This window comes from Hypanus sabinus, chromosome 22 (assembly GCF_030144855.1).
Source record: "Hypanus sabinus isolate sHypSab1 chromosome 22, sHypSab1.hap1, whole genome shotgun sequence".
In the NCBI taxonomy this organism is placed as follows: Eukaryota; Metazoa; Chordata; class Chondrichthyes; order Myliobatiformes; family Dasyatidae; genus Hypanus; species Hypanus sabinus.
In genome coordinates, this window is record NC_082727.1 from 3,436,268 (window position 1) to 3,463,478 (window position 27,211).

The 27,211-nt window shown below is 39.8% G+C and overlaps 1 protein-coding gene across 2 annotated transcripts in view; it reads right to left on the reverse strand.

Annotated features, from left to right (window-relative positions):
* shoc2 (SHOC2 leucine rich repeat scaffold protein) overlaps positions 1-27,211 on the reverse strand; it is a 168,310-nt gene that overhangs the window by 55,128 nt on the left and 85,971 nt on the right. For both annotated transcript variants that reach the window (XM_059946980.1, XM_059946979.1), the window contains exon 3: positions 8,499-9,436. In XM_059946980.1, coding sequence (XP_059802963.1) covers positions 8,499-9,198 — 700 coding nt within the window. In that variant the 5' untranslated portion in view covers positions 9,199-9,436. The remainder of the gene's footprint in view (positions 1-8,498; positions 9,437-27,211) is intronic.

Sequence of the window (27,211 nt, forward strand, 5' to 3'; positions counted from 1 at the left end):
TCAAAAGGTTGTAAGAGTGTGGAATGAGCTTCCAGCACAAGTGGTCTATGCAACCTTAAGGTCAACACTTTAGAGAAATTGGGATAGATACATGAGAGTAAGGATATGGAGGGCTCTACTCCTGGTGCAGGTCAATGGGACTAGGCAGTTTAAATGGTTTTCCCATGGGCTAGGTGGGCTGAAGATCCTGCTTCTGTGCTGTATTCTCTATGATAATATTCCCCTTGACCCTCATTAATGTTTATCCATGCACCACTGAAATCATCACACAGCTTGATAAGGCAAGAAGCTGCACAGTAGAGGACACAGCTTAGCTTATCACAGAAACCAACCTCCCCTCTATGGAGTCCGCCTACACTTTTCATTGACTTACTGTAGTGAAGTAGCTGACATAATGAAAGACCCTTCCCAAGGGAAGGCACTTCATAAGGTCTGGCATGGGAGGCTCCCCTCTTCCCCTCCCATTTAGCAAACAATAAAAAAAACATAATACCAGCTTCAAGGATAGCTTCTATCCCACTATTATAAGACTATTGATAGGTACGTTCTTGTGCACACAATCTACTTCATCATGGCTTTGCATCTTGTACTCTGCCTGCACTGAACTTTCTCTAACACTATTCTTCATCCTGTCTTGTTTTCCCTTGTACTTCTTCAGTGCAGTATAATGAAATGATCTGTATGGAATGGCATATAAAACAAAGTTTGTCCAGTGTAACTCGGTACAAAGGCAATAATAAACCAACTTATCAATACTGTAATTTTATAATGACAAGAAATGGAAAAGGGCAACAGAGTATTACAAGATTAGGTCTAGTTTTGATAATGGAAAAGGGCAACAGAGTATTACAAGATTAGGTCTAGTTATGATAATGATAATGATAATTACACACTGATGGTACTGTTCCTGGAGTGCGCATGGCCCACATTATTTTTGTGGATTTCTTTGTAGAAGCAAAATTGCTGCCATATTTCCAGCATCACTACCAGCTGCACATCTGCTTACATCAGTGTGATTAGAGAATTTGAGTCTTATCAATGCAGTGACAATTTACAGTGTGATTGGACATCAAACGTAGGCAATGGAAATATTCATCTTCAAGAGTATCGTCACTTAAAATTGTGATAAACCAATTCTATTTATAAATTTCAAGTAGGTTACCATTTAACAATGATGCTACTGACACAGGGTGGGCCTATAATATTTATTTGTAATAAATCCACACTGTCAACACATGTATCAGAAACGGGTTGGAAAAAATTGCATTTAGTCACACACCACACACAAATTTCTTGAGAGAGAATATTATACAGAATCTCAGAGCTTGGAGTTCAATAGAGGCTGCAGATGTTGGTGCCTGGAGCAACCAAACTGCTGAAGGACACAAGAAGTCGAGCAATATCCATGAGTGGAATCTTGCATTAGCCTGAGTATACAGGGAAGGAAAGTGGTGAGACAGGAGCATGAGGTGATAAGTGGACTGAGGAGGGATGAAGGTTGATAGACACAGTGCCAAGTAGCAAAGGATTCAAATTTTTGGGCAGTGATGTTGAATTCTGTAAGGGTAAACTTCTGTTATCAAAAATGCTGTAACATAGGGATCACTGAAAGGACCTTTTTAATTTAGCTGCTGATCGAGTTTGGAAGCAAATTTTCTGCTTGTAAAACATCCTTCTGAACTCTTTCTTAGTCAATTGTGGAAAAACATTAATACATGGAAGAGTAGACAGTTCCGGCCAAGACACCTTCTGCAGGATTGGAAAAGTGGATGACACCAAAATAAAATGATGATGGGAGTGGAAGAGGCTAGCTAGAAGGTGATAGGTGAAGCCAGGTGGGTGGGACAGGTCAAGGGCTAGAGAAGGAATCTTTTAGAGGAGAGAGGACACTAGGGAAAAGGAAGGGTTGAGACGACCTAAGGAGAAGTAATAGGCAGGTGAGAACTAGTAAAAGGTCAGATTGGGGAATAGGGAGGGTGGGGGAAGTAATTTTGTTCACCAGATGGTCAAATTGATATTCATGCAATCAGGTTGGAAGGTCAGCAGACAGAATCTAAGGTATTATTGCTCCTCTACCCTGAGGGTGGCTTCAGCTTGGCACAAGAGGAGGCCATAGATCAACACGTTGGAACGGGAATGATAATCAGAATTAAAATGTTCGGCCACGTAGAAATGCAGCTTGTAGCGGATGATGTGGAGGTGTTCAGTGAAGCAATCCCCCAATTTACGGTGGGTCTCACCAAAGTAGAGGAGGCTGCATTGGGAGCCACAGACATAAACCCAGCAAATTTGTAGGTAAAATGCTACCTCACCTGGAAGGACTGTTTGGAGCCCTGAGTGGAAGTGGGGGAGCTGGGTATGTGTATGGGCAGGTTCAGTACTTAGACCACTTGCAGGGATAATTACCTGGAGGGAGATTAGTGGGTTGGGACAAATGAACAAGGGAATCGCAACCCTGTGGAAGTTGGTGGGGGGGGGGGGGGGGCAGGTGGATATGTTTAGTGGTAGGATCCTTTTGGAACCAGTACTGAGTTAATCATTTAATTCATCTATTAGTTAATGACTACAGCCTTCTACACATGCATATTAGGCAGAATTTGAGATTATTTCATCCAAAGACCAATTATACCAGTTGCTTAAAGGTATGACAAAAAGAGTTATCAGGGCAGTTGCATACAGTCTGATAAAAATATTGAACAGGATGCTCATCACTGACTACAGCTTGGCATTCAATACTATCATCTACTCAAAACTGATCAATAAGCTTCAACTTCTAGGTCCTATGCAACTTGACTTCCTCACTTTCAGACCCCAGTGCATTCAGATTGGCAACATCTCCTCCACAATCACAAGCACAGGCGCACCACAAACTGTGTGGTTAGCTTCCAGCTCTACACACTTTATACGCATGACTGTGCGGCTAAGCACAGCTCCAACACCATATTTAAATTTACTGATGACACCACTATCATTGGTTAAATAAAAGATGGTAAAGAATTAACATACAGGAGGGAGATTGAAAATCTGGCTGAGTGGTACCTCACCAACAACCTCTCACTCAATGTCAGCAAGGCCAAGGAACTAATTATTGACATCAGGAGGAAGAAACCGCAAGTCCATGAGCCAGTCCTCATCAAGGGATCATAGGAAGAGAGGGCTATCAATGTTAAATTCCTCTGTTATCATTTCAAAGGATCTGCCTTGGGTCCCACACACAAGTGCCATTATAAAGAAAATATAGCAGTCATCTAAAACTTCTACAAATTTTGTAAATCTTTGAGGAGAGTATATTGATTGGCTGCATCACAGCCTAGCACAGAAACACCAATGTTCTTAAACATATAACCAGAGAACATTACAGCACAGAAACAGGCCTTTTCGCCCTTCTTGGCTGAGCAGAACCATTTTTCTGCCTAGTCCCACTGACTTGCACCCGGGCTATATCCCTCCAGAACTCTCTCATCCACGTACCTGTCCAAGTTTTTCTTAAATGTCAAAAGTGAGCCTGCATTTACCATTTCATCTGGCAACTCATTGCACACTCCCACCAATCTCTGCGTGAAGAAGCCCCCCCCCCAATGTTCCCTTTAAACTTTTCCCCCTTCACCCTTAACCCATGACCTCTGGTTTTTTTCTCCCCTAGCTTCAGTGGGAAAAGCCTGTTTGCATTCACTCTATCTATACCCATCATAATTTTATACACCTCTATCAAATCACCCCTCATTCTCCTATGCTCCAGGGAATAAAGTCCTAACCTATTCAACCTTTCTCAAGTTTCTCAAGTCCCAGTAACATCCTTGTAAACCTTCTCTGCACTCTTTCAACCTTATTAATATCCTTCCTGTAATTCGACCAAAACTGCACACAATACTCCAAATTCGGTCTCACCAATGTCTTATACAACCTCACCATTACATTCCAACTCTATAAATCAAAGTATTGAGTATAAAAGGCCAAAGTACCAAAAGCTCTCTTTACAACCCTAACTACTTGTGATGCAACTTTTAGGGAATTATGTATCTGTACTCCCAGATCCCTCTGCTCTACTGTACGCCTCAGTGTCCTACCATTTACCTTGTATGTTCTACCTTGGTTTGACCTTCCGAAGTGCAATACCTCACACTTGTCTGCCATTTTTAAGCCCATTCCTCCAACTGGTCCAATTCCCTCTGCAAGCTTTGAATACCTTCCTCACTGTCCACTACACCCCCAATCTTCGTATCATCAGCAAATTTGCTGATCCAATTTATCACATTATCATCTAGATCATTGATATAGATGACAAATAACAATGGACCCAGCACTGATCCCTGTGGCACACCACTAGTCACAGGCCTCCACTCAGAGTAGCAATCCTCTACTACCACTCTCTGGCTTCTTCCATTGAGCCAATGTCAAATTCAATTTACTACCTCTCCATGTATACCTAGCGACTGAATCTTCCTAACTAACCTCCCATGCGGGACCTTGTCAAAGGCCTTACTGAAGTCCACGTATACAACATCCACTGCCTTCCCTTCATCCACTTTCCTGGTAATTTCCTCGAAAAACTCTAATAGATTGGTTAAACATGACCTACCACGCACAAAGCCATGTGGACTTTTTCTAATAAGTCCCTGTCTATCCAAATACTTGTAGATCCTATCTTAGTATTCCTTCCAATAATTTATCTACTACCGATGTCAAACTTACCGGCCTATAATTTTCCCACTTACTTTTTGAGCCTTTTTTTAAACAACGGAACAACATGAGCTATCCTCCAATCCTCCGGCACCTGACCCGTGGATATCGACATTTTAAATATTTCTGCCAGGGCCCCTGCAATTTCAACACTAGTCTCCGTCAAGGTCCGAAGGAATACCATCAGGTTCTGGGGATTTATCTACTCTGATTTGCCGCAAGACAGCAAGCACCTCCTCCTCTTTAATCTGTATAAATTCCATGACCTCGCTACTTGTTTGCCTTGTTTCCATAGACTCCATTCCAGTTTCCTTAGTAAATACAGATGCAAAAAACCCATTTAATATCTCTCCCATTTCTTTTGATTCCATACGTAGCCAACGACTCTGATCTTGAAGAGGACTAATTTTATCCCTTACTATCCTTTTGCTTTTAACATACTTGTAGAAGCTCTTAGGATTATCCTTCACTCTGACTGCCAAAGCAACCTCATGTCTTCTTTTAGCCCTCCTGATTTCTTTCTTAAGTATTGTCTTAATCTTTTTATACTCAAGCATCTTATTTCCTCCCTGTTGCCTATATATGTTATACATCTCTCTTCTTTATCAGAGTTCCAATATCCCTCGAGAACCAAGGTTCCTTATTCTTATTCATTTTGCATTTAAGCCTGACAGGAACATACAAACTCTGCACTCTCAAAATTTCTCCTTTGAAGGCCTCCCACTTACCAATCACATCCTTGCCAGAGAACAACCTGCCCCAATCTACACTTTTTAGATCCTCTCATTTCTTCAAATTTGGCCTTTTTCCAGTTTAGAACTTCAACCTGAAGACCAGATCTACCTTTATCCATGATCAAGTTGAAACTAATGGCGTTATGATCACTGGAACCAAAGTGTTCCCCTACACACACTTCCGTCACCTGCCCTAACTCATTTCCTAATAGGAGATCTAATATTGCATCCTCTCTAGTTGGTAGCTCTATATACTGATTTAGAAAACTTTCCTGAACACATTTTACAAACTCTAACCCATCTAGACCTTTAACAGTATGGGAGTCCAAATCTATGTGTGGAAAATTAAACTCCTCTACAATCACAACTTTCTGTCTCCTGCAGTTGTCTGTTATCTTTCTGCAGATTTGCTCCTCCAATTCTCGCTGACTATTGGGTGGTCTATAATACAACCCTATTAATGTGGTCATACCTTTCCTGTATCTCAGCTCTACACATATGGCCTCAGTAGACAAGCCCTCTAATCTGTCCTGCCAAAGCACTGCTGTAATATTTTCCCTGACTAGCAAAGCCACGCCCCTACCCTTCATCCCTCTGCCTCTATCATGTCTGAAACATCGGAACCCTGGAACATTGAGCTGCCAGTCCTGCCCCTCCTGTAGCCAAGTTTCAGTAATGGCTATGATGTCATAATTCCATGTGTCAATCCACGCCCTCAGCTCATCTGTCTTTCCCATTATACTCCTCGCATTGAAATATACACACCTCAGAAGATTATTACCACCACACACAACCATACTATTTGTGACTTTGCATGAACTACTAATATCATTTATTTTTACCCCTGTTCCACTATCTACTCTGGCACTCTGGTTCCCATCCCTCTGCAAATCTAGTTTAAACCATCCCCAATAACACAAGCAAACCTCCCTGCAAGTATATTGGTCCCCCTGTAGTTCAGATAACCCGACTCTCTTGTGCACATCCCACCTGCCCCAGAAGAGCTCCCAGTGATCTAGAAATCTGAAAACCTGCCCCTTACACCAGTTTCTCAGCCACATGTTCACCCGGGAGACCCATTTCTGTTTCAGTTAACCACTGACCCTTACCACATTTGTTACCTTTGTTTAATCCTGCACTGGACTATATACCTACAAAGTAATCAACTTTTCATTTGAAAAGTAGTCTACTACTCAATATGTTACTTTCTTTAACAAAATACGGAAGTTTCTCTGTAGCATGGAAGTTTTTTTGAAAATGAATGCTTGGAAATCTAATATTTGTTCTTTTCTAATGACACTAATGCAGAAAACAAAAATAAACATCAATAACAAAATTTATATAAAGAATCTAAGGTGCTAAAACTTTTGAACAGTACTGTATACATCAGCTCAGTTCTGTAGCATCTCCTCAGGTTTAAAACCACAATCATTTTTGCAGTTATCAAGCCCTCTCAGAAGGTACATAGCCAATTAAGTACCTCCCTCAACAAAAAGTCCAGTTCTGAACGAAATATTTTTTGGAAAGGTCATGAACCTCAAACATCAACTTTGTCAAAGATGCGCCTTGACCTGCTAAATATTACAAACATCTTGCTTTTTTTCTCAATTCGCAGTTCAGTAAATGATTGCAACCCACCATAACCTTTAGGTATTAACAAGTGACAGGTTACAAGATGTGATGCAGTAACAGATCAGAAAATAATACCTTTCAATGGGACTGAAAATACTAATTTGAATTTATTTAAATCTTACTTCTGCCCCACAATGTGAAGGAGCAAGAATCTTTGTGTTATGACTCCATCACAGTTATGTGAATTTATAAGTAATGGCTTGTAGAAAGAAGCTGTCCCCTAGCCTGTTGGTCCCAGCTTTAATGCTGCAGCACCATTTACCAGACAAAAGCAGCTGAAACAGTTTATGGTTGGGGTATCTCCAATGACTTTCCAAGCCTTAGTGCCCAAATACTGACATTCCCCTTATTTATTAACAAAGGATTAAAACCCTAACATTGACAATTTTTGCTCACACCTGTAAGGTAATGGAGGAAAGCTCAAAGGACATGTGCAAGTAAGTTTTTTTAAACACTGAGGTGGGTGACTGGAATGCACTGTCAAAGATGATGGTGGAGGTAGATACAATTGACTAATTTAACAGATTCTTAGATAACCACATTGATATGCAGAGAATTGCAAGGATATAGACTTGCAAAAGGTATTAGTTTAATTAGATGTTATTAGCTTAATTAGTTTTGCACATCATCACAATCTAAAGGGCTGACTCCTATGTAATTCTGTTCTAAGTAATCAAACCTTAACCTGCCATGAGGTAATCAAGGAAATCATTTCTACAAATAGTCAAGAAATGGTAATCAGAAATAACAGTATAATTGAGAAAAAGTATATGATAGTGTTAATGAGGGATTAAAGATTTAGTCATCCTATTTTCCCATTAATCATCTAAGAATCCATCAAAATAGCCCAGCATATTAAAATCAAAGCCAGCATGTTATTCTTCCCTTTCTCACAATTTTGAAAATACACACAACTGCAACACTGAATGATTAGAACAATAAGTACCTCATCAGAAATTTCTAGTGGCCTCAAGAGCATTAGTTCTATTAAGGGAGCAAATGCAAAATTATATTGGACGTATGGCAAGGATTTACCCCTACTCTCAGGAATTAGATGGATGACTTGTTCTTCATTTTTACATTTAGGACATCATTTGACAATTAACTTTCTCGTGGTCAACTGCCAACCTAACAACATTCTTTGTAATCAAATGATTGTTCCAGAATTTGTAGAGTTTTGCACAACTACACACTTTTGAAATCAGAAGGTCAATGTGAAATTGCCACCCCATATCTCTGAAAACAATGCCAAGTAATTGAAACTGAGAATAGTTTTGGCAATTACTGTCATTTGTAAAGCTACAGCATATCTCATGCATACATAAAAACAAATCAATAAACAAAGAAGCACATAAACTACTGCATTTATACCATTAACATTTTCAATGAACCTTCAAGGAAACTGATGCTCAAATGGTACTGAACGTGCATTACAACAATGAATATACTTACCTATTTCTGCAGGGAGCTGTTTAATTTTGTTCTCACGGATACTCAGCATTGTAAGTTTGGATAGATTTTTGATGTCCTTTTCCACAGTAGTTATACGATTAAACCGTAGATAAAGAGTGGCAAGGGAATTCAGCTTGTACACTACTGCAGGGATTTCTCGAAGTTTGTTATGCCGTAAATCAAGCATTCTCAGTTTCTTCAAGTTATCAAGAGAATCAGGCAAACTTGTAAGTGAATTTTCACTCAGTGCCAGGGTGACCAAGTTCACAAGGCATCCCAGTTCTACTGGCAAACACTGCAATTTATTACTATACAAATAAAGTTCAGTTAATTGGGTCAATTCTTTGACCGATGTTGGAAGCACATGAATTGATCTTTTTGCCAAGTCCAAACGCATTGCATTCTCCTCACGACACTTGTTTAATTCCTTAACAACTTCAGCATTACTAGATTTTTTACGCCCTGGTGCTGGATTTGGCCGTTTTATTGTATTGTCCACTTGGAATTGCACTCCTGGTTGTACCCCACTAGATTCTTTTCTTCCTTCTTTGGCATCTTTCCCTTTGGTTTTGGACTCTCGCTCTTTACCATCTTTTCCAAACCCACCAGAAGCCTTTCCATCCCTTTCCCTGTCCTTTCCCAAGGAAACTTTAGGGTCCTTTTCTTTGCAGTCCTTTTCTTTTCCTAATGTGCTACTCATAATGGCTGCAAAATCAGTAGCCAATTTGAAAATGTTTTGGAAGGATTTCTAATCTTCAACAGTTGGAAGGGTTCTTATTTAAAATTTTCTACGACACAAAATAAAGTGAAATCTGATATGGCACCAAACTGCACATCTGCCATTAAAGAACATATCCAGTTTTAATCTGGAATGTAGTCGCAGTCCACCTGTTGAACATCCTTACTCTGGCGTATCATTTATGTCAACAGAAATATTCCTGCAACAAAAAAAAAGAAATATTGTTACTAACTTACTGTAAAGCAATTGCTTATCAAGCAATTTTTTAAAATTCAATTAGGAATATTCATATCTAAAATAAGAATATGTTCATGCTACTTATAATCAGGATTCAAAGACTACAACTGCTAAATGACCAACTAAACACTCCACGGTTTAACTTCTAATGAATTAACCACCTGCAATGAAGTGACTACGAATGAATAAAGTGAGTGGAGAAGATGGATGGGGATTGAGGTGAAAAATACTTTTGAGAGCTCCAGCCCTATTTTCTCTTACGTAATGTGCCATAAAATAAAATAAGATTTAAATGAAATCTTGGGTCAAGAGCAAAGTTAATAAATTACATAATGCAGTGGAAGGGAATAAGTTTCGTGCTTTGTTCACAAGGTTGAATTTAATAGTGTTTGACGTTGTATTCTTTTGCTGAAGAAAAGGAAAAAAGAACACTATCTTTATTTCTGTGGACCTAAACAAACCCAGCTTTGCTTTAGTACAATATGAATTTTAAAAGAGTTAGAAATACATACAAGACAGAATGGCTTTCTATGTATTCATATAAAGGAATGATAAAGATGATAAATGATTCCTTAAACACCAGAATGAGGATCAAATTTATATTTCAAGCATATTCTGGGTACCCAACAGATTTCCCAATTTTAACCAGCAAATAGCTCCTGTAGAAATCACAAGCTCTTAATGAGTTTTTAATACAAGGGTCAGGTTGGAAAATAATGCCTAGCAGAAGGATTGGATTTTATAGTGGAGTGTAAGATGTGTGAGTATGTCAAATAATTGACTCTTCAATCGGAACAGACAGTTGTTTAAACAACAAATGCATCTTGGTCAGAAATGTTTACAGTACAATACTGCATAATTGGCAGACATTTTAGTTATAAATTTCCTTCATACTGACAAGATTTTTCTTCTGATTCCAAGCAATAGGAGATGCACTGAAGAAACTGACACTAATTTTTGGCAAATAAAACTGTAGCGATATGTAACAGTACATGTTTTACAATTCAGAATTTCACCTTGGTAATAATCAAGGGCAATCTTATTACATCATCAACCTATATTCCACAAAGTCAAGAACATAGCTTGCACATTCTGATTTGGCATAAAGAGAAAACATATTCATTTCAAAAGCAAAAGAAAATCCACTTAAATTGATAATATTTTTTTTAAAAACTATTGGTCTCTCACTTCTCAGGAAACATTAAACTTGATATTTTAAGGGGTGGATTAATTATCTCAGAAACATAAATCCAATTGAACAAGTTATTTTATGCACACAGCACCTTAACGTTATCAAACGTTCAACTCCAGTGGAAACCCCAGCCTGACCACATATGCACATACAGGAGCTGTAATTGCAATGTTTGAAACCACAATTTTTGATTTCTTTACTACATAGCCATTCATTGTCATGGACAGTTTGTCATTTCAAGGGGCATTTCCCCCCACTTCCCTCCTCTTGCTTTGGAGATAATTTACATCTTGAATCAAAAGAGAAAATGAACACTTGAAGTGAAGGAACATGCACGCAGCGGGTGGAACAGTTCAAATCCTGCAGATTTTGCTTGCCACTTATTAAACAGGCAAATCAGAATCCACTGAAAACAAATGTATACTATATAGCTGTCTTGGTGAGGATACTTGCTTTATCAGTGGGAAGCAGATTTATCTTCTAAATAATAAAACCATTGATTATTTAAAATGTGGTCAATTAAAAAATATTAAATCAACTGAGGGCACTGCTCTAGTCAAATCAAAAACAAGACAATTTCACACAAAAGGGAAAATCACTGTCACTCAATTGCCTAGCAAATGAAATGTCAGTACAAGCTAACTCCGTCTGTCAAGTCTTTCACATCTGTTGGGTAGATTAAAGATCTCATCTGTAGATAGCAATGTGTAATTATTTTGCAGTAGAAAATAATTTAAAGTTTCTGCTTAATAGAACCACAGCCATCTTTGTATAGTTGTATGTTTCAACAAATCTTATATTAAAAACAGCATTGCCCCATGATTTAATTTTTTAAATTAACGTTGAATGTGAGAGAATGGGGCTAGAAGCCAAAACTAGACAAGATAGAGTAAAATTTTGGTAAGAGGCTGGGACAGGAAAAAGTAACCAGAGAAAGGAATGCACCCCCTCCCCAAAAGGTCACAGAATATGACTACCAAGGACTGCAGGCAAGGATGGAGGAAAGGAGAAGTAAAATGTCAAGTGCTTTGCTAACTGCATTGCTAATTCAACACTGAGTAGTGTTCATATCAAATATATTCTGGATTGAAAAAACAACACCGCACAACACTTAGGTAAATTGACTGAAAATTATTTAAGGTCAAGGACACACTGAAAGATTTAAGATACCAGTCAATTAAAATATGAAAATAAAAAGTTCTAATTTGCTTCAGGTTTCAGATTGTAACTTATTGTCATAGACAATCACATTACAATTATTATATTCCTTGTCCATTGCTTGCTGGTGAGCAAAGGAGCACAAACATTTTTCAAGTCATTTTTAGTAAGATTCAGAACCATTAATGGGATTTTAGAAAACCATGAATCTTCTGCCCATAAACTTAAAATAAGAAAATAGTTACATTTTCCATCCAACCCAAAATTACTCATTGGCAGTACGGATAAGGCAATTATGCTGACTAAATGGTTTACTTCCAATATAAATACATGCTTAAAAATTACAACTGTATTAAAAAACTAACAGATTTTAGCTTTGAGATGCACATTAACTTCATAATTACACTCACTGAAGCTAGTTCTCATTATAATCATTGCTAGTGATTGTATAGTACATTAGCATGATGCACCTTATAGAGTCAGCTGCACTTGTATTGAATATTAAACCTTTACTCTTAAATCAGGGACTTGTGCATATTCAGCTTTGTGCACTTTTACATCGTTTCCAATGGATTTGATCTCAGATAACCTAATAAAAACTAGAACAAAACACAACACTTGATTTTAGAACACCAAGATTTCACACAATTCTTTTTATTGGCCACCCATAAACAAACCACCAGTTAATTTTTCCTTTAGATGGCACTGGTTGAGGAAGAACACCAAAGTATCTCTATGCTCAAGTATTTTGGGATCATTAACATTCTCCTTAAGATTTAAAAGAATGCAAACAGACAAGAAACTAATGGGGTTTGATAGGGTTGATGTTGAAATATTTTCACTAGTGAGAGTCACAAATTAGAGGGCTTAGCTGCAAAACAAGTCATTTAAAAACTGAGAAATTTTGCCTGAGGGGATAGTGAATTTCTGCAGTAAGATGTGTAACACCCTGGGAAATGTTTCACTGCTAATGTAGTGGTCTTTCTGTAGAAGCAGTGTTTGGGTTATGGTTAGAGATAATGAGTGCTTTGGAATGTGAGCCGTCCAAAGAAGGGAGTGTGCTTTTCGTGTTGTGTGCCTTACCCATGTAAGCTGGGTTTTGGTTCGGCAGGAAATGAAGGAAGAAGACGCCGGAGAGAAGAGGTCGTAGGACTCGACCCAAAGCAGGGCCATGATTTGGCATGAGCTCCAACTTGAGCACATTAAACTGTTTCATTAAAATGAGCCCTTTTATTTTCTTGCTTTTTCTTTACTAACCCTTTAGTCAAGTTAAGAAATATAAAGCTAAATCATTTAATTGTATGCGGTGTACTGTCTGTTATTTCATGGTACTTATTTGTAACAGCGTAACGAACTACGCAGCATCCACACAAAAGGGGATGGGCTTGCACTTCAATCTCCAACAATGTTTTGGTGGGGGGGGGGGGGCAGAGCAGAGATGGTCTTCCCTAGACTTACGCAGCCAACAGAACTGAAGTGTTTTAAATGGAAAAAGATAAATTTGAAAGATTTGGACTAGAAGGGCCGAGATGGCCTGTTTCCATGCTGTAATTGTTATATGGTTACAATCGGCCCTCCTTATCCGCAAGGGATTGGTTCCGGGACCCTTCGTGGATACCAAAATTCGCAGATGCTCAAGTCCCTTATTCAACCTGTCTCAATACAGTGGATTTTAGGACCCAGTGGAACCCCAGACCTTATTTAACCTGTCTCAGTGCATTGGACATTAGGACCCAGTGGTAGAGATCTGAATCTGAATCACGATCACGATTGAAAATAAAGTGGAAGTAATAAAGCGATCGGAAAGAGGTGAAACTCCATCGGTCATTGGAAAAGATTAGGCTGCATCAGTCAACGATTGGAACAATTTTAAAGGATAAAGTGAGAAAGGCTCTGCCCTGATGAAGACTACAATTATTACTAAGCAACGCAGTGGTTTACTTATTGGGTTTTGGGTTTTTGATCCTCCACATCAACCCAGCACAGTGGAGAGCGCACTCCATAGCAATCTGTCCCGAGTCCCGAGAACTTCTGTACCCGAGCCCGGCACTGAAGCATACGTTCTCAAGTGTTTTATATGCATACGAAGGTAAAAGATATACTATATACGAAGACAAACGTTTGACTAACTGACACTGAATAATACTGGATGTACATGTTCCGACTTACTCAGTAAGAACTTCCGATTTTTTCGATCCCGATCCAACGATAACCCATGCACATCCTCCCGTATACTTTAAAACATCTCTAGATTACTTATAATACTCAATACAATGTAAATGCTATGTAAAATAGTTGTCATACTGCATTGTTTAGGGAATAATGACAAGGAAAAAAGTCTGTACATGCTCAAACAACAAGTGCTGAAAGAGCACTTCCGGGTTTTCGCTATTCACGGTTGGTTGAATTCGCACATGTGGAATTCGCTGATAAGGAGGGCCGACTATATAGAAATCAGTGCTTTGGGGAACTGGCACAACAAAGGAGATAAGGCCAATATAAATCAGCCATGTTCATATTCAGGCTGAAGGGGCCTGGTGGCCTACACTTGTATTTGCATTCTGAGCTATCAAAGTCAATACAGGGAACACTTTTGTTTTTTTCAGAGGAATGGCCTCCTGCCAAAAATTAAACACTTCAAGTGTCAACCTAACTTAAGGCCAAATACAGGGTCTCTTTGACCAACTGGGACCAGCTACATTCCAACTTCTGTAGCATATGCTTAATGCAAACAATACATGGGCCCCAATTATACCCAAGGTGGTGTGATCCATCTCAGCAATTTGTGAGAACTTTATCTTAATGCCTACAGCGGTACTGAATCATTCCTAAATTAACAGGTCGATCATTCCCATTGTACAACACAAAACCTCCAAGAGCAGTAAAGTACCAGGAATATTCAATACTGACATTCCAAAGTTGTCCATTAATTCTCCCTCAAACTATTCAAAATGAAAGATCAAAATGAACAAATCTTTATCACAGAGGTTGATAGATTCTTGATTGGTCTAGGCATGAAGAGATATGGGGAGAAGGCAGGAAATTGGTGTTGACAGTAATAATGGATCAGCCATGATGAAATAGCAGAGCTGACTCGATGGACCAAATGGCCTAAATCTGCTCCTATATCTTATAGTCTTGTGGTCTTATTTTAAAGAACGTAGAATCACTCCCAAAATCATTTGACCTTAAAGACCTTAGATTTTAAAAACATTTTAGGTCTAAAGGAACTGATGAAAGATTTGAAACCAGATTTAAATAGGATCAGTAAGAAAAATGTGCTTTAAGAAAACTAATGTCTCTAATACTTGCACTACAGTCTTCAGCTACATCTTTAAACATTACCCATTTTCTGATAAATAGGAGGTAAACTGCAATAATGCTCCAGATATTTGATAAATCAAAAAAAACAAAATTCTTTATAGTACAGTACTTGCTATACTTTGTTGGATGTTTGTTACTGGGCTTAAGAGCATTCATTTAGTGCCCTTATGAAAACAGGTTGAGTGAACTCGGCCTTTTCTCTTTGGAACGATGGAGAATGAGAGGTGATCTGATAGAGATGTATAAGATAATGAGACGCATTGATCATGTGGATAGTCAGAGGCTTTTTTCCCCAGGGCTGAAAAGGTTGCCACAAGGGGACACAGGTTTAATGTGCTGGTGGTAGGTACAGAACTGATGTCAGGGGAAAGTTGTTGTATTTTTTTTAAAAAAACGCAGAGAGTGGTGAGTGCATGGAATGAGCTGCCGGCAATGGTGGTACAGGCAGAAACAATAGAGTCTTTTAAGAGATTTTTGGATAGGTACGTGGAGCTTAGAAAAAAAACAGAAGGCTATGGGTAAGCCTAGTAATTTCTAAGGTAGGGACATGTTCAGCACAACTTTGTGGCCTGTATTGCGCTGTAGGTTTTCTATGTTTCTATGTATTACCGCAGAGCTCAACTGCCCCAATATTTTGCAAAGTAAACAACCGTCTACAGCCATCAAGTAGATGGCTGTACGAGACTGAAGCCACCAACTAGACATGCTATACACAGTCAAAGTAATCAGTGTTACATATTTAAGTACAATATTTTAAGTTAAATTGTAAGCTTCTAGAATGCAATAATTACATAAATCTTATGTGGTTCATCCACAATAACTCTTTCAAGTAATTTGTTCTTGGACAGATGAAAACTGATTTGTTGTTGCGATCTTCAAATGGCAATATTTCCAATTAAGCCTGTGTTAATTTTTGATTTTCCTGTTTGTCAAGGTAGCCTAAAATATGTAAATAGACATTACCATAAATCAAAAAGTAAAAACAATGAATGACCCAAATAATGTGATCAAACAAATTACATTGGGGGGAAAATCCTTTCAATTAATGCTGCCAACCGAATACCAAAAACAGGCACTTACAGTAATACGGCTCAATATATCAGACCTGTTCATATCTGTCTGCAAAGTAATGATGAAAATACAGGAGCCTTTAACTGGAAATAATTGCTCAAGTAAATCACACGGGTGAAACTAGAACTACAATATAACAATAATGCTATTTTTCTACAAACCTACTGGGGTTCTCTTTACATTTTCTGATTAAACTAATAAATGTATTAGCATAACAGATAGGCATTGAAGCTCCATGACATTTTTACTTGTGCATGGAAGACAGGCACCAGCACAAGTCAAGATATAGAGAGAAAAATGTCTTGATCATTTTGATTAAAGGCTTTCAAGCACAGCATGCTGCTTGGAGTTTGGTGATGGCCCCAGACTGAAAACTTAAGGTCTCAGCCTCTGAACAGCTCTGCAGGTATTAACTGTTTGCATTGCCACTTGTATTTTAAATTACATCCAACATAAAATGAAAAAACAGTCATGGGTTATACAAGGAATTGTTTTAATGAAATGCCGCAAAGAGCAAACTAAATGCACATAACAAACAACTGAATTTTGTAGTCAGTTTCTATGTTGCACATCCAATTTTATTCCATGCTGTTTTTTTTTGTGTGTTCAGCTATTTTACTGCACACAGACTGGGTGCACATAAGTGCAGTCGGCCCTCCTTATCCACGAGGGATTGGTTCTGGGACTCGTCGCGGATACCAAAAAATGCAGATGCTCAAGTCCCTTATTCAATCTGTCTCAATGCGGTAGACCACCTTATTTAAGTTGTCTCAGTCCGCTGAACATTAGGACCTGACAGCAGAGCTCTGAATCTGCAGTGTTTCTGTTCATGAAAATAATCACGATTGAAAATAAAGCGGAAATAATAAAGCGATCGGAAAAAGGTGAAACGCCATTGGTCATTGTAAAAACGTTAGGCTACGTCGGTCAACGATCGGAACAATTTTAAAGGATAAAGTGAGAAAGGCCCAGCCCCGATGAAAGCTACAATTATTACTGAGCAAAGCAGTGGTTTAATTATTGGGTTTTGATTTTCATATCCTCCACATCAAACCGGCACGGATGGAGAGTGCATTTGAAAGCGGTCTGTCACTGGCTCGCACTTGGGAACTTCCGTTCCCGAGCCCGGCGCTGAAACATATGTTTTTAAGTGTTTTATAGGCATAGAAAGGTAAAATATATACTATATACCAAGACAAACGTTTGACTGACACTAAATAATTCCGGATGTACCTGTTCCGACTTACTTAGTAAAAGAACTTCAGATTTTTTCCCATCCTGATTCACGATAACCCACGCACATCCTCCAGTATACTTTAAATTATACATATATTCCTGTATACTAGATTACTTATAATACCTAATACAATGTAAATGCTATGTAAAAGTTGTTATATTGCACTGTTTAGGGAATAATGTCAAGAAAAAAAAAGTCTGTACATGCTTGGACATGCTGGAAGAGCACTTCCAGGTTTTCTCAATTCGCGGTTGAATTCATGGATGCAGAACTCGCAGATAAAGAGGGCCGATTGTATACCTGGTCAAAAAAGGCTCACCTGCTCACTAAAGTCAATTAAAATGTTTAAAAAATCTTTAAGTTCACTAACATCCAGTTCAATTGCAAGATCTTTTCTTGCAAGGAGTCCTGTTGCAGGAAAGCAACACCCATCAAGGAGTCCCACCATCCAGGTCAAGTGCTCATTGTACTCTCAAGACCAGCATGCAGAGTCACATAACACAAGAACATCCTTTAGAACAGCCAGAAGCTAAAGGCATTAACATGCCCAATTACTGGAAAAAGCTATTGTGTGCTCATGGTACAAACCTTAAAGGAGGTCTGTTTCCAAATGATCTATCTTTGACAATTGAATCTAATAGATTAAGCACATTAGTGATTGAGACAAGTACCTACTAAGACACCAAGATGTCCGAAGTATGACAAAACAGCTCTGTAAACAAGGAAAATATTTTCTAAAAATGACAAAGAAAGAAGGTTGTTTGGCCTTACAAGAAAAAAAGGAACATTAAATGTAAAATATTGATGTTGTCATAAATGGCTTTTTATTAGAGATTAGGTAAAAAGCTCAAAGAACAAGGACAAAACTCTATTTAATTTTCAATAACATACTGCTTCTGACCTCATCATGGAAATCTTTGGATACATGGATACCAGGTAACATGCTGCAGAATCCCCATTTGGCTTGTTTTTCAGTTTGATGAAGGAAGCAATATAGGAAAATGAGTAATGTAGGAGCTTTCCATGTACCAATGCCACATTCCAACATTACTTGCTACTAATTTGCTACATTAGGCTATGTCAAGGAGGAGCCGACTCTAGCATAATTCTTTCCTCAAGGTTTCTGAGTTGGTCAGAAACCTCTGGACCATTTTTTTTCTTTTCATTATTCTCTTCAGGGTCTCTCAAGCAAAATTAAACTCTACTATCAAGTACACTGAACACAGCACCATACAAATCTAATTAACTTTCATACAGACGTACTCTGAATTAGCACTTATCAAATTTGCTCAGCAAGAAGCCAAAAAGCTACTCTTTTATGCCACGTTCACAGAGGTGGAAAACTATTTCTAAGAAGAACACAGAGTTTGATCACAATTTGCTCAGACGGGGTATCCTGGCCAAGTACTAAAGACCTGTGCTGATCAATTGGCTAGAGTGTTCACAGAGATCTTTAACCTGTTACTTCACCAATCTGAGGTGCCACTTGCTTCAAGCGCACTTCAATTATACCATTGCCCAAGAACTTTTTGGTAAACTGCCTCAATAACCATCATCCAGTAGCACTTACATCCATAATGATGAAGTGCTTTGCGTGGCTGGTAATGAAACATATCAAATCCCGTCTGAGAAGCAACTTGTATCCACTTTAGTTTGCCTACCTATAGGTCTACAGCAAATGCCATCTCAATAGCTCTTCACTCAACCCTGGAACATCCAGAAAGCAAAGCTACATACATCACGTTACTCTTTACAGACTACAGCTTGGCATTCAATTCTATCATCCCTCCAAAACTCATCAATAAGCGCAAATACCTCCTTGTGGAATTAGATTCTCGATTTCTTCACTTACAGACCCCAGTTATTTCAGATTGGCAATAATATCTTCTCCGCAATCTCCATCAGCACAGGTGTACTACACGGTCATGTGCTTAGCCCTGCTGCTCTACTCGCACTTACTATTACTACACTTACTATTGGCTCAAATGTCATATTCAGTTTTTCTAACACCATCACAAATATTTGTGCATAGTGAATATTTGTGAATAGTGCATACAGTACTGGTTGCTCCATTACAAGAAATATGTTGAAACAGAGAGAGTGCAGAGGTTATTACGTGCTATTATGAGAGGTTGGACGAACTTGGGCTGATTGCTCGGGAGTGGCAAATGTTGACAGGAGATCTAATAGAAGTTGAAAAGATTATAAAATGCAGAGGTATTAGACAGACAATACCTTGTTTCAAGGGTTGAAATGTCCAACACTAGAGGGCACACATTTAAGATGAGAGGGGTAATTTCAAAGGAGATGTGAGGGGCAAGTTTTTTTAAAATTAACAGAGTCTGGTGAGTGCCTGTTGACTGCCTAGGGTGGTGATAGAGGCAGAAACATTAGACTTCTCAGAAACATTTAGAAAGGTGCATGGAAAAGGAAAATGGAAGGACTGGGCATTTTCTAGGCAGAAGGGATTAGTTTAGCCATTTGATTACTTACTTAATGGGTTCAGCACCTATTCTAATCCCATGTATCAGCACTTGACGTGTGTTCTTTTGTGCCTTGTCAATATGAATGCTGATCTAGATTATTGTGAGCAAAGGTCTCAAAAGGAAACAGTTCTGAAATACATGTTAGCAAATGTTAGAGCTCCCCAAATGGCTACAAAAATATAGTCAAAATGAAACAATTAGGGTCACCTTATGATAAATGTTAGAGTTCAAGAAACAACAAACGCAAGGAGAATTATTAAAAAAAAATTAAAGAACGGTAACATCTATTAAAAAAAGCTATCCGCTAAGCAACTTACAAACAGTGAAATATTAATTAAAGAAGAGTGGGATTTTAATCACCAACATTGTTAATCTTAACATCTTTCATAAAGTGGAACAAACAATTTGCCTGAAGAACTCAGCAGGTCTGGTGCTGGGTTTTGACCCAAAACGTTGACAATTTCTTTCCTCCCACTGATGCGGCTCTACATGTTAAGCTCCTCTCGATTCTAGCATCTTTAGTCGCTTTTACAAAGAGAATGTTGCTAAGGTGATAATGAAAGGTCACAGCAGAGAAACTGGATAAAGAGATAAACAGAAACTATGTAAAAGATTCATGGCACTTGCAGATGCCCATTCACAATTAGTTCAGAGAATAAGAAAGTATTCCAATCCTCATTAGACTAGAAACATCAGACTGGAAGCTTTACACAACTGCTCAAAACAAGGGTAAGATAGTTACCAAAACATGGGCTAATGATAGTCACCATGGGTTTATGAAAGGAAAAACATGATTAATATTAGTTCTATTTAGTAATGGAAGACAGGCAAATGTACCAATTGTACATGTAAACTTTCAAAATATTTAAAGAGCTACTTAATTACATTTAGTAGCAAAGAAACCCACAGTAGATGTAGCGTGGTTCTGAAATTGGCCAAGAATGAGATCCAATGTGAACTGTTAGCTTCAAGACCAAGTACACACCAGAGATCCTGAGATGCTGGCACTGGAATCACCAACAGGATGTTGTAATGTAGATACTCAGTTCATTGTACAGAAGTGAGATGTGATCCATTCACTTAAGAATGAAATCAAGCAATCTTCTAATTAGGTTGGGGGGGGGGAGAGAAAAGAAGGGGTAAAGATTATTGATTTTCATTACACTTCTGAACAATCTGGGGTGAATGATGTGACCTCTGTGGAAGCTGAAGACAGTCACAGGTGGATCAGATAGAAGAAATACCTCTAAGTGCCCAAGAAAAGCAGGTGGGGGGTTAAAATAGTCATAAGTGAAAATACACAAACTTGTGAAGTTGGCAGTACAAGTGAGAAGTTATTTCTAAAAATAAAGCACCAGGAGAATATTGCTTCATTTACAACTCAAGTAGCAAAAATCAAGAAAATTAAGCTAAAGAGTGTGAGTGAATGTCCAATTCTGGGAAACGCACCATAAGAAGGGCCATTAAGGTGTAGAGAAACTTTTCTGGAATGGGATAATGAAAGCACAATTTCAATTCCATGGAGTCCCCAGGGAAGATGGAAATATTACAGGAATATTTATTATCTGTACAATTTAAAAGACTAATATTAATATCACTAAAGTAATTCCCCAATAATCTACATTTGGATTCTAACATGTCTTAATTCCAACATTCAAAATTATGCTGGTGCAGAAGTTTGAATACCTACATCAAAAATTTCCATGGCTTCATAAACAATGGAAGCCAAATTCTAAATAATCAACCCAAAACCCAAATCATTAATCTCTAGAAAGGCACTTTGTCCACCAGTCAAGTCCCAAGGATGTTACTTGTCAGTTTGTGCAAGCTAGGTCCTTTCATACACTCAGCAATAGAATACCATATGTCAACAATATACTGTTTTTCTTAAAGTGACTCATTGAAAAACTGTGTGAAATAATTCGGACTGCGACGTAATTTTCCTCATCAGTGTAACAGAAAGGTTACAAGAAAATTAAAAGAGTTCTGTTATTTTACAAATTTATTTTTCAGATGTGGGTACGAAGACAAAGCCAGTATTACTGCTCTTTCCTTGAATGCCTTGACCTACATCTACCCTTCCGATTAAGGTTCTTCCAGATTCAATGACAAAGAATCATCAAAATCACCAAGTTAGATTGACGTGTATTGCAGGAGAGTGCAGATGGCAATGGGTCACTGGCTGCTTGTTGCCCTTAAACTTCCTGGTTGTAGAGATCACAGGTTTGGGAGGTGTAGACACGAGGACAGACATAAATAATGGCAGTACATTTGTGGAAGATAGACAATGCAACCACTGTGCACCAATAAAGGAAGAAATGAAAGTTGAGGCAAAGCTTGAACACATGACATTCTGCAGAGGATGAAATCCTGAGCAACACAAAATGCTGGAGGAACTCAGCAGGTCAGGCAGCATCAATGGAAATGAATAAGCAGTTGATGTTTTGGGCTGAGTCTATTTTTCAGGACACAGAAACATAGAAAACCTACAGCACAATACAGGCCTTTCGGCCCAAAAAGCTGTGTCGAACATCTCCTTACCTGAGAAATCACCTAGGGTTACCCATAGCCCTCTATTTTTCTGAGCTCCACGTACCTGTCCAGGAGTCTCTGAAAAGACCCTAATGTATCCGCCTTCTCCACCGTCACCCCATTCCACACACTCGCCACTCTCTGCACAAAAAAAAACTTACCCCTGACATCTCCTCTGTACCTACTTCCAAGCTCCTTAAAATAGTGCCCTCTCGTGCCAGCTATTTCAGCCCTGGGAAAAAGCCTCTGACTATCCACACGATCAATGCCTCTCATCATCTTATACACCTCTGTCAGGTCACCTCTCATCCCCCGTCACTCCAAGGAAAAAAGGCAGAGTTCACTCAACCTATTCTCATAAGGCATGCTCCCCAATCCAGGAAACATCCTTGGAAATCTCCTCTACACCCTTTCTATAGCTTCCACATCCATCCTGTAGTGAGGCGACCAGAACTGAGCACAGCACTCCAAGTGGCGCTTGATCGGGTCCTATATAGCTGCAACATTACCTCTTGGCTCCTAAACTCAATCCCACGATTGATGAAGGCCAAAGCACCATATGCTTTAACCAGAGTCAACCTGCGCAGCAGCTTTAAGTGTCCTATGGACTCGGACCCCAAGATGCCTTTGATCCTCCAACACTGCCAAGAGTCTTACCATTAATACTATATTCTGCCATCATATTTTACTTACCAAAATGAACCACCTCACACTTATCTAGGTTTTTTGGGGCGGGTGTGACCTGTACAAAAAGGATGGGTTGCACTTAAATCCCATGGGAACCAATATCCTGGCAGGCAGGTTTGATAGAGCTGTTGGGGAGGGTTTAAACTAGTTTGGCAAGGGGATGGGAATCAGAATGTGAGTGCAGGGATTAAGGTAGAAGGACAAGGGCATGATGCTAAGAGTTCTGAGTTGATGAGGAAGGACAGGCAGGGAATGAAACATAATTGTAGCCAGTTAAAGGGGTTGAAATGTGTCTATTTCAATACTAGGAGTATTAGGAACAAGGAGGATGAACTTAGAGCATGGACTAGTACATGGAACTACGATGTTGTGGCTGTTACAGAAACTTGGTTGGAGGAAGGGCAGGATTGGATGATGCAGGTCCCATGGTTCAGGTGTTTTAAAAGGAATAGGATGGGAGGTAGAAAAGTGGGGGGAGTGGCATTGCTGATCCGGGTAGTATCACGGCTATAGAAAGGGAGGACACTGCAGAGTGAGTGTCCACTGAGTCAGTCTGGGTGGAAGTCAGAAATAGAAAGGGATCAATCACTGTGCTGGGAGTAGTCTATAGGCCCCAAATAGCCCTCGGGACACTGAGGAGCAGATAAGTAGGCAGATTTTAGAATCGTGCACAAAATACAGGGTAGTAGTTATGGATGATTTCAACTTCTCTCATACTGACTGGCACCTCCTGAGTGCAAGGGGGATAGACGGGGCTGAATTTGTCAGGTGTGTTCAAGGAGGATTCCTGACACAGTATGTGGACCGGCCAATGAGAGGAGAGGCTATACTGGATCTAGTTCTGGGTAATGAACCTGGCCAGGTGACAGACCTCTTGGTGGGGGAGCATTTTGGTGAGAGTGACCACAACTCCCTTAGCTTCAGCACAGCTATGGAAAGGGATAAAATCAGATGAAATGGTAAAGTGCTTAACTGGGGAAGGGCTAACTTTGAAGGGATGAGGCAGGAACTAGCGAGAGTAAATTGGAAACAGATGTTCAAAGGGGAAAACACAGAAGAATGTGGGAGAAGTTTAGGGACCACTTGAGCTTGGGTTCAGGATAGGTTTGTCCCACTGAGGCAAGGAAAAAATAGTAGGAAAAGGGAACCGTGGCTGACGAAACATGCGAGGCAACTCGTCAAGAAGAAAAAAGGAAGCATATTTTAGATATAAGAAGCAGGAAGTAGGAGGGGCTCTTGAGAAATATAGGGTAGCCAGGAAGGAGCTAAAGAAAGGACTTAGGAGAGCTTGAAGGGGGCAAGACAAGGCCTTGGCATGTAGGATTAAGAACCCCAAGGCATTAAATGGATATGTGAAGAACAGGAGGATGACGAGAACAAAGGTGGGACCGCTAAAGGATAAAAAGGGCAACATGTGCCTGGAGGCAGAGGAGGTTGGGGAGGTCCTAAATGAATATTTTGCTTCAGTATTCACAAGTGAAAAGGATCTTGATCAGGGTGAGGTCAAAATAGAGCAGGCCTGTGTGCTGGACAATGTGGAGATTACAGAAGAAGTGTTAGATCTTCTTAAAAACATCAAGATTGATAAATCCCCAGGGCCGGATATGATACACCCCAGGTTGTGGGAATTGAGAGAAGAGATTGCTGGAGCATTAGCTATGATCTCTGAATCCTCTTTGGCTACAGGGGAAGTATGGATATCCAAGATGGCAATGCGACGCAGGTGATTATCTGTTATCTGTGAAATGGGGTGCCATGCGCAATCATAATCGATTGAAAACGGACATGGGAACATGGAGGAACATCGGGAACATCTCCAGGAAGACCTTCTTCGTTGCTGCTGCTGCTGCTGTGAGGTCCAGGACTCAGCTGGGAAGAACAGGCCCCCAGTCCTCGGGGTCATGTTGCCGATGGCCGTTGGCGGGGCCGTCTTAATACGCTTGGCAGAGGATGGTGCTCGGAGAAGCTGTGCCGGAGGGGATGGTCGTCGGCTCGGAGGTTTGATGGACTCGGAGTCCGCTGTGGTTAGGTTGCTTTCGGTGTGTGCTGCATCTGCAAGGCTGGGTTCGACAGAGCTTTCATTGTGTGCTACGTCTGCAAGGCTGAGTCAGGCGGCGCCATGGAAGTCCATAGCAGGGGTATTCCCTTCTGCCGCCGGCGTGGGATGGCGAGTCTGTCGAGACCCTGGGGACTTGTGGAAACTGTATGGTGATTTCTTTTGAACTTATAGTCCTTTAACATCTTTAGACTATTTTTACTGTGCCCATGGTCTGGTTTTTTTTTTATCAATTATGCTTTTGTTTGCACTGTTGTAACTATATGTTGTAACTTTGTGGTTTTGTGCAAGTCTTGTAGCTTTAGTTTTTGGTCTTGTTTTTGTCTGGAGGGTTTGGAGCTCCTTTCCGGGGAACGCACTAAGACGGTAGCGCAATATTAATACGCAGCAGCCTCTCCTGACTCTGGACTGGGGATTGCCAAACGTTATGTGGATTTTCTGGTGTAGTCTGTTTTGTCATGTGCTTTTGTGATATCATTCTGGAGGAACGTTGTCTCATTTTTTAACAGCATTGCATTTGTGGTTTCTAAATGACAATAAACTGAATCTGAATCTGAAGAGCCGGAGGACTGGACAATGGCAAACGTTAGTTCCCTTGTTTAAAAAAAGTAATAGGGAGAAACCTGGGAACTACAGACCAGTAAGTCTTACTTCAGTGGTCTGCAAACTACTGGAAAGGATTCTTAAGGATAGGATCTACGAGCATTTGGAGAAGTACAGTCTACTCATGGATAGTCAACATGGCTTTGTGAAGGGAAGATCATGCCTCATGAGCCTGATTGAGTTTTTTGAAGAGATAACAAAAGAAATTGATGAGGGTAGGGCAGAAGACGTGGTCTACATGGACTGTAGCATGGCAGTTGACAAGGTCCCTCACGAGAGACTCATCCAGAATGTCATGAGGCATGGGATAAGTGGAACCTTGGCTGTTTGGATAAAAAATTGACTTAAAGGAAGAAAGCAGAGGGTAGTTGTGGAAGGAAAGTATTCTGCCTGGAGGTCGGTGACCAGTGGAGACCTCTGCTATTTGTGATTTTTATAAATGACCTGGATATAGAGGCGAAAGGATGGGTGAATAAGTTTGTGGATGACACAAAGATACGAGGAGTTGTGGATGGAGCTGCAGGTTGTCGAAGGTTATAAGAGGATATAGACAGGCTGCAGAGTTGGGCAGAAAAATGGCAGATGGGAGTTCAATCCGAATAAATGTGAGGTGATGCATTTTGGAAGGACAAACTAGGAGACTGAGTACAGGATTAATGGTCAGTTACTTAAGAGAATGAATGAACAAAGGAACCTTGGGGTTCAAATCCATACATCCCTCAAGGTCGCTGCGCAGGTTGATAGGGTAGTTAAGAGGGCCTGTGGGATGCTAGGCTTCATTCACAGGGGGATTGAGTTCCAGAGTAGAGAGGTCATGTTGCAACTCTACAAATCTCTGGTCACCTTATTATAGGAAGGATATGGAAGCTATGGAGAGGGTGCAGAGGAGATTTACCAGGATGTTGCCTGGTTTGGAGAACAAGTCATATGAAGCAAGGTTAGCAGAGCTGGGACTTCTCTTTGGAGCGTAGGAGAATGAGAGGGGACTTGATAGAGGTCTACAAGATTATGAGAGGCACAAATAGGGTGGCTAGTCAGTACCTGTTTCGCAGGGCACCAATAGCAAACACCAAAGGGCGTATGTACAAAATCAAAGGAGGGAAGTTTAGGGGAGACATCAGGGATAAGTTGGTGTTTTATTTTATACACACAGAGGGTTGTGAGTGCCTGGAATGGCTTGCCAGGGATGGTGGTGGAGGCTAAAACATTAGGGATATTTAAGAGCCTCTTGGACAGGCACATGGATGAAAGAAAAAGAGGGTTATGGGGTAGTGTGGGTTTAGTACTTTTTTTTTTATTAAGGATTACATGGGTCGGCACAACATAGAGGGCTGTAGGGCTTGTACTGTGCTGTAATGTTCTATGGTTCTTTGTTTCTGGGTTGAACTCCA